At 39.0% G+C, this 18,653-nt stretch overlaps 1 protein-coding gene across 1 annotated transcript in view; it reads left to right on the top strand.

Annotated features, from left to right (window-relative positions):
• The window catches only part of LZTS3 (leucine zipper tumor suppressor family member 3), a 198,420-nt gene extending 187,194 nt beyond the window's left edge, over positions 1–11,226 (top strand). Inside the window, exon 4 of the mRNA XM_053704312.1 lies at positions 9,881–11,226. Coding sequence (XP_053560287.1) covers positions 9,881–10,585 — 705 coding nt within the window. The 3' untranslated portion in view covers positions 10,586–11,226. The remainder of the gene's footprint in view (positions 1–9,880) is intronic.
• The last annotated feature ends 7,427 nt before the right edge of the window (positions 11,227–18,653 follow it).

Genomic DNA, 18,653 nt, shown 5'->3' with positions numbered 1-18,653 from the left:
TTATTTTATAGGTAAGTATTTAGTTTTAAATAGGAATAATTTAGTTAATAAGAGTACTATTATTTAGATTTATTTAATTAATATTTAAGTTAGGGGGGTGTTATGTTTAATGTTAGACTTAGGTTTAGGGGTTAATAATTTTATTATAGTGGCGGCGGTATAGGGGGGGCAAGATAGGGGTTAATAAATTTATTATAGGTGGCGGCGGTATAGGGGGGCAGGATAGGGGTTAATATGTATTATGTAGGTGGCGGCGGGGTCCGGGAGCGGCGGTTTAGGGGTTAATATATTTATTATAGTTGCGGCGGGGTCTGGGAGCGGCGGTTTAGGGGTTAACATATTTATTATAGTTGCGGCGGGGTCCGGGAGCGGCGGTTTAGGGGGGAATAACTTTATTTTGTTGCGGCAGTGAAGGGGGCGGCAGATTAGGGGTTAATATGTATAATGTAGGTTGCGGCGGGTCCGGGAGCGGCGGTTTAGGGGGTAATAAATGTATTTAGTTGCGGCGGTGTAGGGGGGACAGATTAGGGGTGTTTAGACTCAGGTTACATGTTAGGGTGTTAGGTGCAGACATCTCCCATAGGAATCAATTGGATATCGGGCAGCAGCGGACATGAGCTTTCACTATGGTCAGACTCCCATTGACTCCTATGGGATCCGCCGCCTCCAGGGCGGCGGATTGAAATGCAGGTACGCTGGCCTGAAATAGTGGCGAGCGTACCGGGTAGTAGTTTGATAACTACCAAAAGTAGTCAGATTGTGCCGAACTTGCGTTCGGAACATCTGGAGTGACGTAAGCATCGATCTGTGTCGGACTGAGTCTGGCAGATCCAAGCTTACTTCACTATATTCTACTTTTGCCGGTGTGTAGGGCTTGATAACTTAGGCGAATCAGCCTCGCCACAAATGCACTGCACAATTCCAGCGTATTTGAGGTTGATGGCTTGATAACTAGAGGCCCTTAGGTCTACTATAGAGCGAAAATTCCTTCCCTTTCATGAACCTCAATGAGGAATGATAAGAACCCAGGCCCTGTTCCTACAGAAAACTGGAAATATCACTCACAGGGAAGATAAATCCCGAACGTACTACAAGAAAAACCTCACAGTTATTTGGCCAGCAGATAAAAGGAGAGGCGGAACCTGCCTCAGGCAGGGAAGGCATGATTACTACGCAGAATCCTGAAGTACTATGTCCACAGACTATCTGGGACATCTTGTAGAAAAAGAGAGAACCAACCCCCTACTTGGACCAATCCGGATTGGGGGCAAACTCCTCTATCAGAAATATTCCTGCAGAGCAGGACCAAAAAAGGCCTTACCCTTGTACGAATGAATGCACCAAAAAAACTTGGACTCAGATATCTTGGCTCTTGGCTAAAAATGCTTGGAGCATCAGAATTAAAGAAGTGGTTAGGTTAAGAGTCACAGTTCAGTTCTGTACTGGGTCAGCTCTCTAGTCTCTACCAAGTTTACATCAGAAAAGGCATTGTACCAATAAGATGCCGCTTGACACAGAGGCCATATAGCCCATTGATCCTGGAAGCACAGCTATCCTTTCTAGGAATCGTAGTTCTCTCAGCCAGAGTAGAAATGCCCTACTACTTAGGCACTGTGCGCTCTGATATTTAATGGAGACAGTGACAGGTAACATCTATTTAAAGAGAGGAGATGGGGGAAAAAAGGAAACCCTGACTTCCCCTATCCCTGTGAAAAACTCCTAGAACGGTCTGAAACAGGAAATAATGTTTACAGGAGAATCCTAGCACTTAGAAAGTTTACTAGATTCTTTAAGGTTCACAACGACAAACTTAACGGAGTCGCCCCAAACTACCCAAAACCATACACGAAGGTGTTGAAGTTTAAATCTGAAGATTACAACTTCAGCAGCAGATGAAGGAATTATACCGTCTGATCTGAGATTTCACCCTCAGAAGCTACCGACGTATCCTCCTCATCAAACCTATGAGGAAGGGCAATCTATGTAGCAGCAGGTGGAGCAGAAACCTTACTATTTGGATCACCAAAATTCCCCTTGCAAATTCCCCGGTATAGGAAAAACAGTCAATGTCGCAGGTACAGTAGAAGATACCTGAGCAAAAGTCTGCCAGCAAATCGCTCCTTCAGGAGACTGAGCGGAACCGCAGGGCACTGCATGTGATGCCATAAAGGCTAGGGACCTTAAGGAGAAAACTGTGGCAATGCCTGAACAGCATCATCCTCAGAGACATGAGGGTAACAATAAGAGAACTGTTAAAAACCATAAATGTTCTTTTTTAAGTACTGGCCCTTTAAGGGATTATAAATTAGCCTTAAAGCAGAGAAAACATGTGTGTGTCTGTGTCTATATATATATATATATATATATATTCTTCAACAAACTACAAGAGGAGAACAAGGAACATCAAAAATTTCTTAAGGCCCTGTATAGATAGGGAATCAAGCACTCTTTTTTTTTATAAAAAATAGCTCAAAAGTGTAGCTAAATTAAACAAATGGTATGAATCTCTGACCAGTACAATCACAGAGAACAAAAAATAATTTATTATTGTGGACACCTCCAGAATCAGATAAGTGCATTGTTGCTCCTGAAATCTTTACAAAGCACCTATAACTGCTTAGATCCCTAAAAATGTACCTGTCCGGTAATTACCCCTTGTATTGACTTGGGTACCGTGTACAGCTTGGGTGTAGCAGTGTACTAGGTGTCTTTGGATTGTATTTTTGCCAATATTATGATTATGATGTGCACATCTTCAGGGTTTTAATTGGCCACATGTACTATATTGTTTGTTCAACATACTTTACTTTGTGTTGCTAACATATACCCGAGGCCAGCGCACAACTGGCCTATTGCTATGTTTGGACAGTTAGGATTTACTTCTTTCTGTACTATCAATAAATTATTTTTTGTTCTCTGTGATTGTACTGGTCAGAGATTCATTCCATTTCCGGTATTTAGAGTTGTGGCTGAAGTGAGCGTTAGAAATCTAACGACAAAACTCCAGCCGCAGAAAAAAGTCAGTAGTTAAGAGCTTTCTGGGCTAACACCGGTTTATAAAGTTCTTAACTACTGTGCTCTAAAGTACACTAACACCCATAAACTACCTATGTACCCCTAAACCGAGGTCCCCCCACATCGCCGCCACTCGATTAAATTTTTTTAAACCCTAATCTGCCGACCGCCACCTACGTTAACCTTATGTACCCCTAATCTGCTGCCCCTAACACCGCCGACCCCTGTATTATATTTATTAACCCCTAACCTGCCCCCCACAACGTCGCCGCCAGCTACCTGCAATAATTAACCCCTAATCTGCCGACCGCAAAGCGCCGCTACTTACGTTATGCTTATGTACCCCTAATCTGCTGCCCCTAACACCGCCGACCCCTGTATTATATTTATTAACCCCTAACCTGCCCCCACAACGTCGCCTCCACCTGCCTACACTTATTGACCCCTAATCTGCCGAGCGGACCGCACCGCTATTATAATAAAGTTATTAACCCCTAATCCGCCTCACTAACCCTATAATAAATAGTATTAACCCCTAATCTGCCCTCCCTAACATTGCCGACACCTAACTTCAAACATTAACCCCTAATCTGCCAACTGGAGCTCAACGCTATTCTAATAAATGTATTAACCCCTAAAGCTAAGTCTAACCCTAACACTAACACCCCCCTAAGTTAAATATAATTTAAATCTAACGAAATTAATTAACTCTTATTAAATAAATTATTCCTATTTAAAGCTAAATACTTACCTGTAAAATAAATCCTAATATAGCTACAATATAAATTATATTTATATTATACCTATTTTAGGATTTATATTTATTTTACAGGTAACTTTGTATTTATTTTAACCAGGTACAATAGCTATAACATAGTTAATAACTATTTAATAGCTAAAATAGTTAAAATAATTACAAAATTACCTGTAAAATAAATCCTAACCTAAGTTACAATTAAACCTAACACTACACTATGAATAAATTAATTAAATAAAATACCTATAATTACCTACAATTAAACCTAACACTACACTATCAATAAATTAATTAAATACAATATCTACAAATAACTACAATGAAATAAACTAACTAAAGTACAAAAAATAAAAAAGAACTAAGTTACAAAAAATAAAAAAATATTTACAAACATCAGAAAAATATTACAACAATTTTAAACTAATTACACCTACTCTAAGCCCCCTAATAAAATAACAAAGACCCCCAAAATAAAAAAATGCCCTACCCTATTCTAAATTACTAAAGTTCAAAGCTCTTTTACCTTACCATCCCTGAACAGGGCCCTTTGCGGGGCATGCCCCAAAGAATTCAGCTCTTTTGCCTGTAAAAAAACACATACAATACCCCCCCCCAACATTACAACCCACCACCCACATACCCCTAATCTAACCCAAACCCCCCTTAAATAAACCTAACACTAAGCCCCTGAAGATCTTCCTACCTTATCTTCACCATACCAGGTTCACCGATTGATCCAGAAGAGCTCCTCCGATGTCTTGATCCAAGCCCAAGCGGGGGGCTGAAGATGTCCATGATCCGGCTGAAGTCTTCTATCAACGGCATCTTCAATCTTCTTTCTTCCGGATCCATCTTGCAGACCTCCGACGCGGAACATCCTGCTGGCCCGACGGACTACCGACGAATGAAGGCTCCTTTAAGGGACGTCATCCAAGATGGCGTCCCTCGAATTCCGATTGGCTGATAGGATTCTATCAGTCAATCGGAATTAAGGTAGGACAATTCTGATTGGCTGATGGAATCAGCCAATCAGAATCAAGTTCAATCCGATTGGCCGATCCGATCAGCTAATCAGATTGAGCTCGCATTCTATTGGCTGATAGGAACAGCCAATAGAATGTGAGCTCAATCTGATTGGCTGATCGGATCAGCCAATCGGATTGAACTTGATTCTGATTGGCTGATTCCATCAGCCAATCAGAATTTTCCTACCTTAATTCCGATTGGCTGATAGAATCCTATCAGCCAATCGGAATTCGAGGGACGCCATCTTGGATGACGTCCCTTAAAGGAACCGTAATTCGTCGGGAAGTCGTCGTCGGAAGAAGATGGGTCCGCGCTGGAGGTCTTCACGATGGAGCCGGTCCTCATCGGATGAAGATAGAAGATGCCGCTTGGAAGAAGATGGTTGCCGGTCCGGATCTACTCTTCTTCCCGGATAGGATGAAGACTTTGGACCCTCTTCTGGACTTCTTCAGCCGTCGGATGATGGATGTCTAGCCCCCGCTTGGGCTTGGATGAAGATTTTGGAGCCAGGACGGATCAGTGATACCCGGTGAGGTGAAGATAAGGTAGGAAGATCTTCAGGGGCTTAGTGTTAGGTTTATTTAAGGGGGGTTTGGGTTAGATTAGGGGTATGTGGGTGGTGGGTTGTAATGTTGGCGGGGGGGGGGTATTGTATGTGTTTTTTTACAGGAAAAAGAGCTGAATTTCTTGGGGCATGCCCCGCAAAGGGCCCTGTTCAGGGCTGGTAAGGTAAAAGAGCTTTGAACTTTTGTAATTTAGAATAGGGTAGGGCATTTTATATTTTGGGGGCTTTGTTATTTTATTAGGGGGCTTAGAGTAGGTGTAATTAGTTTAAAATTGTTGTAATATTTTTCTTATGTTTGTAAATATTTTTTTATTTTTTGTAACTTAGTTCTTTTTTATTTTTTGTACTTCTTAAGTTAGTTTATTTAATTGTATTTATTTGTAGATATTGTATTTCATTTATTGATAGTGTAGTGTTAGGTTTAATTGTAGGTAATTGTAGGTATTTTATTTAATTTATTTATTGATAGTGTAGTGTTAGGTTTAATTGTAACTTAGGTTAGGATTTATTTTACAGGTAAATTTGTAATTATTTTAACTATTTTAGCTATTAAATAGTTATTAACTATTTAATAGCTATTGTACCTGGTTAAAATAAATACAAAGTTATCTGTAAAATAAATATTAATCCTAAAATAGCTATAATATAATTATAATTTATATTGTAGCTATATTAGGATTTATTTTACAGGTAAGTATTTAGCTTTAAATAGGAATAATTTATTTAATAAGAGTTAATTAATTTCGTTAGATTTAAATTATATTTAACTTAGGGGGGTGTTAGTGTTAGGGTTAGACTTAGCTTTAGGGGTTAATAAATTTATTAGAATAGCGGTGAGCTCCAGTCAGCAGATTAGGGGTTAATGTTTGAAGTTAGGTGTCGGCGATATTAGGGAGGGCAGATTAGGGGTTAATACTATTTATTATAGGGTTAGTGAGGCGGATTAGGGGTTAATAACTTTATTATAATAGCGGTGCGGTCCGCTTGGCAGATTAGGGGTTAATAAGTGTAGGCAGGTGGAGGCGACGTTGTGGGGGGCAGATTAGGGGTTAATAAATATAATATAGGGGTCGGCGGTGTTAGGGGCAGCAGATTAGGGGTACATAGGGATAATGTAAGTAGCGGCGGTTTACGGAGCGGCAGATTAGGGGTTAATAATAATATGCAGGGGTCAGCGATAGCGGGGGCGGCAGATTAGGGGTTAATAAGTGTAAGGTTAGGGGTGTTTAGACTCGGGGTACATGTTAGAGTGTTAGGTGCAGACGTAGGAAGTGTTTCCCCATAGGAAACAATGGGGCTGCGTTAGGAGCTGAACGCGGCTTTTTTGCAGGTGTTAGGTTTTTTTTCAGCTCAAACTGCCCCATTGTTTCCTATGGGGGAATCGTGCACGAGCACGTTTTTGAAGCTGGCCGCGTCCGTAAGCAACTCTGGTATCGAGAGTTGCAGTGGCGTTAAATATGCCTGTACGCTCCCTTTTTGGAGCCTAACGCAGCTATTCTGTGAACTCTCAATACCAGAGGTATTTAAAAAGTGCGGCCAGAAAAAAGTCAGCGTTAGCTACGCGGGTCGTTACCGACAAAACTCTAAATCTAGGCCGCAGTGAGGCTCACCCCACAAGTTCCTAACTGCTTGAAAGCTACCACAGCCCTACTAAAGAGACTAACATGGAGTACAGCTAAACCCAGCTTGTCAGGGAAGATCAGAGCAAGCCTCAGGCTTCCAAAGTAAAAAAATCTTGATAGAAGAATCTTAATCAGACACCTAAAACTGCACCTCCTCCTTGCACTGAAGACAAACAGAATGACTGGGGGTTGTGGGAAGGGAAGTGATATTTAACAGCTTTGCTGTGGTGCTCTTTGCCTTCTCCTGCTGGCCAGGAGTGATATTCCCAGCATTAATTGATGATCCTGTGGATTCACTGTGTCATAAAAAAGAAATATGTTTACTGTCCCTTTACCTGTTTTAACAAGTTTGCATTATTTATTTTTAATAAATAAATTAGTTGCTTGGTACACAATTTAAACAGGGATATGAACCATTTTTATAGGTAGTAGAAATGTAACTATACAACATTATTACTGCCTATATCAGTTCTCACCAGTACAGAATTAAATCAGTTTAGTAAATCTCAATGATTTTTTAAGGTTTTATGATCAAATGTACTAATAACAAGTCGTCATTGTTTTTCTCTTCATGCTTCTTATCAACAATATATATATTTTTATATATATATATATATAGTCAGATTACAAGTAGCGCTAATGATACCGCTGGACACCATAAGCAATAACTTGATATTAGAAGTCAATCGTGAATCGTATTTACTAGAGAAGGGATATGGCTGACGTCACTCTAGCACAACCTATACTTTCATTGGATATTGCCACCGCTCTAACTAGCACTCATATTACAAATTGAAAGTTATAGGTTGCGCTAGAGAGAAAGACGAAAATGCGCTAGAATATTTAGTGAGTTAAGACCTGAAGTAAAGTGTAAGGGTTAAAAAATAATAATCACAAAACACATCAAAAAACATATCAAAATAAAGTATTACTCACATATACACTTTTTAATAAAAATAATTTTAATACAGTATTGATAAAAAAAAAGGGCTTGAAAGTGATATGACATGAAAGACCTCCAATGTGTGTGTGCGTGTATATATATATATATATATATATATATATATACAGTATATATATAACACACAGAGAAAGTCCAGCACTCACTCACAAGCTCACAACTAAGGTAAAAAGTAAAAATGGAAGAGTTAGTTACTGCAGATGGCCAAATGGGACAAGCCCAGGTACCACGTCAAGGTCTCTTCCAAAAACCTGGGTCCCTAAACAGCCACACAATGCAGGCTCACAATCCAGCAAACTGGGAAAAAATGAAGGGTGCACAGGATTATGTAATCTCCCCAGCCATATACAAAACACGGAAGGGGACAGCACTCTCAGGCCGGACCGGGTACACATCCCATGACCCTGTAACATGCACAGCCCTGGGTGCACAATAGCACTCTCAGGAAGCTGCACTGTCCACAGAGTCACAGGCAGTTGACCCCACATGTGTATCTATATATATATATATATATATATATATATATCTAAATATGTGTATTTATACATGTCAATATATATATATATATATATATATATATATATATATATACATACGTGTGTATACTTGTGTATTAATGTTTTTATATGTGTAAATATGTATGTGCACGCATACTTACAGTAAATATATACACATATAAACACATATATTGTATTACACACATATATATATATATATATATATATATATACACTTCTGAGCCCTTTACAATCAAATACCTTTAAACATGCAATATAATTTTTATTAATTTTTAATGTTTTTTAATGTGTGTGTATACATATATATATATATATATATATATATATATATATATATACATGCATGTATAAATATGTTTTGTTCCTATGGATCCCTATGTAAAAGCACTTTTGGCCTGTTATTTTTTCTAGCAACACCTGACATCTCATATCTTTGAGCCCTTGTAACTTTTTATTGCAATTTAAAAAAAAAAAAGTATTATCGATGTGTTTTGTGACACTGGCGTAACAGTAAACCAGAGCTCTGAAGTCACAGTAATCATTCTATCATAAATCGTTCAAATTTACTTTCAACTTGTAATACAACAAAGGTTAACTTGCGCGCAAACAGCCTCAAAAACCCGATAACGATTGCATGCAAATTATCGTTCTCCACTCGTAATCTATCTCTTAGTGCAGTCGCGATCTCCAAAGTCCTGAAGTTAGTGCGCCTGAGTCTTTCGCTTGCGTGCTAACTTTTTGCTTTCAAGTTGTAATATGCACGCTAATCTGGCAGCGCTAATTTTTTACTTTGACTGCAGTGCACCACTTGTGATCTGGCTCATAATAAATAAAGCTCAACAAGAACACATTTTCTGTTTGTATTCATTAGTTTAAGGGACATGAAACACAAAATCTTTCTTTCTGATTTAGCTAGAGAATACAATTTTAAACAACTTTCCAATTTACACCTATTATATAAATTGCTCTCTTGGTATCCTTTGTTTAAGAAACCGCAATGCATATAAGCGAGCCAATAACATGAGGCATATATGTGCAGCCATCAATCAGTAGCTCCTGATCCTACCTAGATATGCTTTTCAACAAGGCATACCAAAAGAATAGAACAAATGAGATAATAGAAGTAAATTGGAAAGTTGTTTAGAATTGCATGCTCTATCTGAATCATGAAGGAAAATTGGGTTTCTTCTCCCGTTAATGCTAAACAATTAAGAAAGTACAACTGAAATTCAGAATTAAGCAAATTCTGTATTGAAAATTTTGTGAATTCAAAAAATTCAAATGGTACATGCTTGCATGAGACACGATGAAGGCTACCTATACTATACAAAAGTGTCATTAAAATAATGTTGTTATGTCATTAATCCATGGTTTGTTTCATGATGATGTCTCATTAACCTTTTCTTATTATTTCAGGTGTGTCAGAAAGCTGGTGAAATCTCTCTTCTCAAACAGCAATTGAAAGATTCCCAGGCTGAGGTTACCCAGAAACTAAATGAGATAGTAGGACTAAGAACACAAATTAAGGAAGCAAAGGCTCTCATGAGGGAAAAAGAAGAGCAGATTGTTTCCATAAAGGATTCTTACAGTACTAAGAGTGTCAGCCTGGAGATCTGCGAAAATGAGATGCAAAGGAAGCAAAGTGAAACTCAAGAGATGAAAGAGAAGTTGAGACAATGTGAACAGGAGATAGCAGAGTTGAGGGAAGCTCTGTCAAACATGGGTCAGAGCCAGTATACCATAGAAATCAATGAAAAATTGAGGGACGCCTTGGCCTGTGAAAGTGATGAAGCCAAGATGAAGCGTCAAAATGAAGACAGTGTCAACAGCATGAAGAAGGATATGGAAAGGCTCCAGGTGGAACTAACACTTGAAAGACAACAAAGGGATCAACAGGTTGTGGAATTTGAAGACGAGAGACGTATCTGGCAGGAAGAGAAAGAAAAAGTGATTAAATATCAGAAGCAGTTGCAACTCAATTATGTTGAGATGTATCAAAAAAACCAACAGCTTGAGCAAAAAATAAATGAAATAAGCGCAAAGGTCACATCACCACCAACTGAAGACAAGAAACCATGGACACCTTCCAGGCTTGAAAGAATAGAATCCACTGAGATATAACAGTAGAGCAAATACATAGTTTCCTGCTATGGTTGTACTGCCTACTCCAGCTCATGTGGATCAGGTGCACATGCAGATAAAATACTACAGTGCTGAAGGGGCCGAGCACCAAAATCCTCTTGCAGGACCTTTAGTACCAAGGTGGTGTTGAAGTTCAGAAATAATTGCTTGCTGTAATACACCTGCAAATGAAATGTGGTATACTGTTTGTTATGCCGCTAATAATGCTGTATGTGTGTTTAACCTTTCCTTGCAACTTCCTCTACCTACCAGGCCCCAGTACTTTAAACAAAATATGTTCTGGTGAAGCCTGGGCAGCTAGAGGTGCTGCAATTATGTGACTGTTACTGACCCTTTCTCTTTTGAGACTTGTTAATAGAAAGGAAAAGTGACTTGGTTTTAGGGTTATTTTAGCCACATTGGCTAGTAGAGAGAAGCTCTGATATGCTGTGAAATCTAGTGATTTAGCTACAAACCCACTGAGAATTCTATCCACTGTTTACTGTGAAATTTCCCAAAAGAATATTCATTATATATAATATATATAGCCTTAATACATATCATGTTCTAAATATAGGGAGGTTATGTATCCACTCAAAATGCATTTGTGCGGTTCTTTAAAACCTTCCTATAGGACTCTTAAAGGGACATAGTACCCATATGCTAAATAAATTGAAAGTGATGCAGCATAACTGTAAAAAGCTGAGAAGTAAATATCACCTGAGCATCTCTATGAAAAAAAGGAAGATATTTTGGGGTAGATTTATTAAGCAGCGGTGCTGCTTTCTACTTACGATGTTTCCGGCTTGCCCGAAACATAAGTTAAGAAGCAACGGTCATAAGACCGCTGCTCCTTAACTCGTACGCCACCGAATGATTGACACCCTCTGCTAGCGGCCGATTGGCGGCCAATGTTCACCAGAAATGCTTGTGCAATGATAAATGCTGACAGCATATGCTGTCAGCATTTAGTGATGTCGGGCGGACATGATTCACTACAGCGAATCATGTCCTCCCGCCCCCATTTGATCAATCAGCACCCAAACCTAAAAATTTCTTCAGCTCATCAGAGTAAGTGCTCAAAAATACTTCTGCTTACCAGAGGCAGTGCTGAGGTCATGCTATGTTTTGCTGTTATCTCATGAGATTTCACTGAAATCTTGTGAGATTTCATAGTAAACTTCCTTAAATTGTATAAAGAAATAATATGACTGTGCCTGCACATGCCAGATGCACTCTCCCTTGCAAGTCCTGGGACTAGTATCCTGATTGGATGTTTAAAGTCTCTTTACAGTGGGGTGTGAATACTTAGGAGATTTTGAGGTAAATATCTTCCTTTTTTACATAGAGATGTTCAGGTGATATTTTCTAGTCAGCTTTTTACAGCTATGCTGCATCACTTTCAAGTGCTTCAACATGTAGGTATCATGTCCCTTTAATTATTAAAATGACTGCCATGTACATTTACACAAATAAAGTACTTTGAAAACATTTATAAAGTTTAAAATATAAAACAAAAGCATGCAGCATACCTTTCTGTCTTGTATCTATGACTAAAGGGTTTGGAACAAAGTCAACAGTAGAATAAGCTGAATAATGTATGTCTGAGCTGGTCAAGTCAGCTGATGCTGAGAAGCGAACAGATGCTTATCTGATAGGTAGAAGACATCACCTTTGGTACCACAACATGTGCAAATGCACCAATCTTAGTGCAAAACAGAGAGAGATTAGCCATTGGCAAATTTAGAGACAGAATTTAAAATTAATATTAAATTATAATTAATTCAATTAATAACATTCACATCTCCTAATTTTATAAATGTGTTTTCCCTACATTACTCTTTTGCTTTTTTTCTATTTCTCTTTTGTATCAATTTTGCCTTCAGTGTCTTCTACTATTCATCTATTTTTGTCATTATCCCCATTCCTAGGACCACTGTACTTGTTATTGCCATAGTTCTCATGATTTCTTTGCTAATGACCCTTTCTGTTCTTGCTTAGCTCGTCTCTTTAACCTCTTTTCACTCTTGTGGGGGGGGTTTTCAGTTTTTCTTGCTCATCTTCTGTCAGTCATCTGGGGTATTTCCCTCAACACAAAATTTCTCTGGCAGTTTAGCACATATCCTTGAATATTATTATTATTATTATTATTATTAATATAATAATAATAATGATAAGTTTGATATTACCCCAAAAAATGGTGGCATATGCAAATTATCCAAATATAAATGTAAACTAAAGCATTCAATATAACAAGTCTAAAATAAATATACAGTCGTATGCAAAAGTTTAGGCACCCCTGACAATTTCCATGATTTTCATTTATAAAAAATTGGGTGTTTGGATCAGCAATTTCATTTTGATCTATTAAATGACTGAAAGACACAGTAATATTTCAGTAGTGAAATGAGGTTTATTGGATTAACAGAAAATGTGCAATATGCATCAAAACGAAATTAGACAGGTGAATAATTTGGGCACCCTTGTCATTTTGTTGATTTGAAAATCTCTAACTACCTAGCACAGATTAATTGGAACATATAATTGGTTTGGTGAGCCCATTAAGCTTTGAACTTCATAGACAGATGCATCCAATCATGACAAAAGGTATTTAAGGTGGCCAACTGCAACTGCAAGTTGTTGTTCTCTTTGACTCTCCTCTAAAGAGTGCCAACACGGGGGCCTCAAAACAACTCTCAAATTACCTAAAAACAAAGATTGGTTTAGGGGAAGGCTACAAAAAGCTATCGCAGAGATTTAAGCTGTTAGTGTCCACTGTGAGGAACATAGTGAGGAAATGGAAGACCAGAGACACAGTTCTTGTTAAGTCCAGAAGTAAAATATCGAAGAGGCAAAGGATGGTGAGAATGGTCAAAAACAGCCCACAGACCACCTCCAAAGACCTACAACATCATCTTGCTGCAGATGGTGTCACTGTGCATCTTTCAACAATTCATGGGAGAGTCATGCGGAAGAATCCTTTTCTGCACACACGCCACAAACAGAGTCGCTTGAGGTATGCAAACGCACATTTGGACAAGCCAGCTTCATTTTGGAAGAAGGTGCTGTGGACTGATGAAACAAAGATTTAGTTATTTGGTCATAACAAGGGGCGTTATGCATGGTGGCAAAAGAACACAGCGTTCCAAGACAAACAATTGCTAGTACAGTAAAATTTGGTGGATGTTCCATCATGCTGTGTGGCCAGTGCCGGTACTGGTAATCTTGTTAAAGTCGAGGGTCGCATGGATTCCACCCAATATTAGCAGATACTTGAGAATAATGTTGAGGAATCAGTCACAAAGTTGAAGTTACGCCGGAGCTGGATATTTCAACAAGATCCAAAACACTGCTCAAAATCTACTCTGGTATTTATGCAGGGGAACAAGTACAATGTTCTGGAATGGCAATCCCAGTCCCCAGACCTGAATATCATTGAAAATCTGTGGCGTGATTTGAAGTGGGCTGTCCATACTCAGCAACCATCAAACCTAACTGAACTGGAGATGTTTTGCAAGGAGGAATGGTCCAAAATACCTTCATCCAGAATCCTAACACTCATTACAGGCTATAGGAAGAGTCTAGAGGCTGTTATTTCTGCTAAAGGAAGCTCTACTAAATATTATTGCAATATTTCTGTTGGGGTGCCCAAATTTATGCACCTGTCTAATTTCGTTTTGATGCATATTGCACATTTTCTGTTAATCCAATAAACCTCATTTCACTACTGAAATATTACTGTGTCCTTCAGTTATTTGATAGATCAAAATGAAATTGCTGATCCAAACACCCAATTATTTATAAATGTAAATCATGGAAATTGTCAGGGGTGCCCAAACTTTTGCGTACGACTGTATTTAGGGAACAAGTCTGGCAGATAGGATATCTCATTCTTAAATATTGTTGCAATTTTTTCATTTATTTTTTAAATACAAGTATCTCAAGTGAGCTATACTGTCACAAACATTGATGACTTGTAAAACAAGTTAATGACAATCAACAATAATCACACAATAATGACAAAAGGGCCTCAATAAGAGTCGCTATAAAAAAAAGACTTTTATTTCAGTCAAAATAATGTTCCATTCTTTTACTTGGGCGATTGATAATGGTTGCATTATGTTCTATTTTCACATTTTTTAGCTATAACCATTAAATCTATGTTATTCTCTTTATATATCATGCCAGCCAATATTTAGAATGAATATGTTTCCTCAAGACAAATTTGATTCTTTTAATTGTACCTTTGAGAATTCTAAGGTTCATCAATACTGTAAAATAACAGTAATAAAGTAACCAAAATTAGAAAACGGTTACAAATGCTAAAACTGACGTGCAAACTGGGAAAATACAATAACCTGATTTGGAACTTGAATTGACATACATTTACTATACTATTGTATATTGCAAACAAAAAAATAAATCTGCAACACGCTTTAGTAAGTCTGCTTTGGTTAGACACATTAAAAAGTGGAGAATTTTAATATTTTGGGATACAAGTACTCCAAAATAAATGCCATATAATACTGAGTTACTTATTTACTGTAGATATAAAGTCCAGTATTTCCACTTTACATACTAATCTAATTACTATGTTTATCAATACTACGCTCATCATGTCTTTTTTCAAAGGGGTTTTATTGAGAATTTATAAGACCCAGAGACCTCTTCATGCTCAGACAAACTGTAATGCAAGAGCATCCAGGGTTCAAACCAAAGAAAAAGTACTTTACTATTTCAGGAATCTACACCCTTATCTCCCGGAATGCACATTACAAAAACCTATATGAGATTAGCTGAGATGCAGAATCACCTAGCAACAAAATCTCATATTTCTAGTAACTAATAAATATTATTTGGGAATAAGGCTCAGTTCACAGTGGGTAGATATTAAGAAGCTAGATTTTACTCCATAAACAATGCTGCAATGAAATGTGAGTGTGTTTGTTTACTAATTTAATGTAACGCGCGTTCTTGATGTTCTATTATCAGAGAAATGTAGATAATACAGACTACGGCTGGTTAAATGTAATCTGGGAAAATTACTGAGCATTGCTGAAAATTATGGAATTTTTTAGGCTGCACTAAAGTATAATATGCTGTACTAATTCTGACTCTTTACTCCAATTATCATTTTTTCTTCATTCTCTTGGTATCTATATTTGAAAACATAATTTATGCTTACCAGATAAATTCCTTTCCTTCCGGATAGGGAGAGTCCATGACTTCATTCCTTACTGATGGGAAATACAACACCTGGCCACTAGGAGGAGGCAAAGACACTCCAGCCAAAGGCTTAAATATCCCTCCCACTTCCTCATTACCCCAGTCATTCTGCTGAGGGAACAAGAAAAAGTAGGATAAACATTAGGGTATAATTGGTGCCAGAAGAATAAAATAAATAATAGGGGACCGCCCATAGACAAGAAAAAACGGGCGGGGGTTGTGGACTCTCCCTATCTGGAAGGAAACAAATTTATCTGGTAAGCATAAATTATGTTTTCCTTCCTAAGATAGGGAGAGTCCACGGCTTCATTCCTTACTGTTGGGAAAACTATACCCAAGCTCTAGAGGACACTGAATGAATAACGGGAGGGAACAAAAAGAAAGAGGCAGACCCTATTCTGAGGGCATCACAGCCTGCAAAACTTTTCTCCCAAAAGCTGCTTCAGCCGAAGTAAGAGGGACCAGCTAGCCACCTTACAAATCTGTTCCATAGAGGCCTCATTCTTAAAGGCCCAAGAGGAAGCCACTGCTCTAGTGAAATGAGCCGTTATCGACAAGGTAACTTCCACGGAGGAGGTGAGAACATCCCCACTAGATCCGCAAATAAAGTCCTTCGCGGCCACGATGGAGCAATCAGGATTACGGATACCCGCTCCTGCTTGATGCGGGCCACCACTCAAGGAGGAAGCAATAATGGAGGAAAAAGATATGAGTTTGAACCTCCAGGGCACTGCTAGTGCATCTATTAGATCCGCTTAGGGATCCCTCGACCCGTACCTGGATAGCGTGGTATTGTGACGGGACGACATGAGATCTATCTCCGGCGTCCCCCACTTGCTGCATATCTCTGCAAACACCTCGGGATGGAGAGTCCATTCCCCTTGATGGAACAATTGCCTGCTGAGAAAATTCGCCTCCCAGTTGTCCACACCCGGAATGTGGATCACTGACAGTGAACAGCCGTGGGCCTCCGCCCACTCCAGAATCTGAGATACAGTACTTCCTTCATCGCCAAGAAATGTCTCGTTCCCCCTGATAGTTGATGTAAGCCACAACGTTATATTGTCATATTGGAATCTGATAAATTGGGATGAACCCAGAAGTGGCCAAGCCTTCAAGGCCTTGCAGATTGCCCGTAGTTACAAAATATTGATCGGGAGGGAGTACTCCTCCTGAGTCCACAACGCCTTCCTGGCACCCCAAACAGCTCCCCATCCGGATAGGCTTGCATCCATAGTCACAATCTCCCAGGATGGTATTAAGAAGCATGTCTCTCGGGATAGATGATCTGAACAGAGCCACCAAGAGAGTGATTCTCTCGACCGGCTGTTTAATACAATCTGTTGAGACAGATCTGAATGATTGCCATTCCACTGCCTCAGCATGCACAGTTGTAAAGCTCTGAGATGGAACCTGGCAAAAAAAATGATGTCCATGCAGGATACCATGAGACCAATCACCTCCATACACTGAGCCACAGAGGGACTCAAGGAAGGAAGGAGGGCAAGACATGCCAAAGTTAGTTTGCAACGTCTCTGGTCTGCTAGAAATCTCCTCATGGATATGGAGTTTATTATAGTACCCAGGAATTCCACCCTGGTACTTGGGATAAGAGAACTCTTTTCCAAGTTTATCTTCCATCCATGTGATCGAAGAAGACTGAGAAGGGACTCCGAGAATTCTTCCGCAAGACGAAAGGATGGTGCTTGCACCAGAATATCGTCCAAGTATGGGGCTACTGCAATACCCTGAGTTCTGGCAACGGCTAGAAGAGCCCCAAGAACCTTCGTAAAGATTCTTTGAGTCATAGCTAGGCCAAACGAAAGGGCAATGAACTGGAAGTGCTGGTCCAGGAATGCAAACCTCAGGAACTGAAAGTGTTCCCTGTGGATTGGAACATGAAGGTAAGCGTCCTTCAGATCTATAGTGGTCATAAACTGTCCTTCCTGAATTAAAGGAAGGATGGACCTTATCGTCTCCATCTTGAAGGAAGGGACACTGAGAAATTTGTTTTAGCTCTTTAGGTCCATAATTGGGCGGAAAGTTCCCTCCTTCTTTGGGACCGCAAAAAGGTTTGAATAAAGCATCAAACCTCTTTCTTCGATAGGCACTGGGACAACAACTCCTAAGGAGGATAGATCCCGAACTCACCCTAGAAAGGCATCCCTCTTTTCTGATGCAGTCTTTCAAGCATTTGTCAACAATGTCTTCCGTGACCTCCTCAATCGAACTGTCATCGTCTACCTGGATGATATCCTTATTTTCTCCTCCACCCTTAAAGGGACATGAAACCCAAAATTTTTCTTTCATGATTCAGATAGAGAATATAATTTTAAACAACATTTCAATTTACTTCTATTATCTAATTTGCTTCATTCTTTAGATATCCTTTGTTGAAGAAATAGCATGCACATGTGTGAGCCAATCACATGAGGCATATATGTGCAGCCACCAATCAGGAGCTACTGAGCATATCTAGATATGCTTTAAAACAAAGGATATCAAGAGAATGAAGCAAATAAGAATAAAGTAGTAAATTGGAAAGTTGTTTTAAATGGCATATTCTTTCTAAATCATGAAAGAAAAAATTTGGGTTTCATGTCCCTTTAAGGAGCATCATGAACACGTGAGACAGGTACTTCTTTGCCTTAGAGACAATTCTCGGGTAGCCAAACTGGAGAAATGTGAGTTCAGATCCAGTTCATTGGCTATGTCATCTCGAAGGAAGGTTTTTCCATGGATCCTCCTAAGCTCACGGCAGTTCTGGAATGGCCTCAACTCACCTTATCAAAGGAACTACAGAGTTTTCCAATTATTACCGCAAGTTTATAAAGAATTTTTC

The sequence above is a fragment of the Bombina bombina genome, chromosome 2 (genome assembly GCF_027579735.1).
Source record: "Bombina bombina isolate aBomBom1 chromosome 2, aBomBom1.pri, whole genome shotgun sequence".
NCBI lineage: Eukaryota > Metazoa > Chordata > Amphibia > Anura > Bombinatoridae > Bombina > Bombina bombina.
This window is presented reverse-complemented; position numbering and strand designations above follow the sequence as displayed.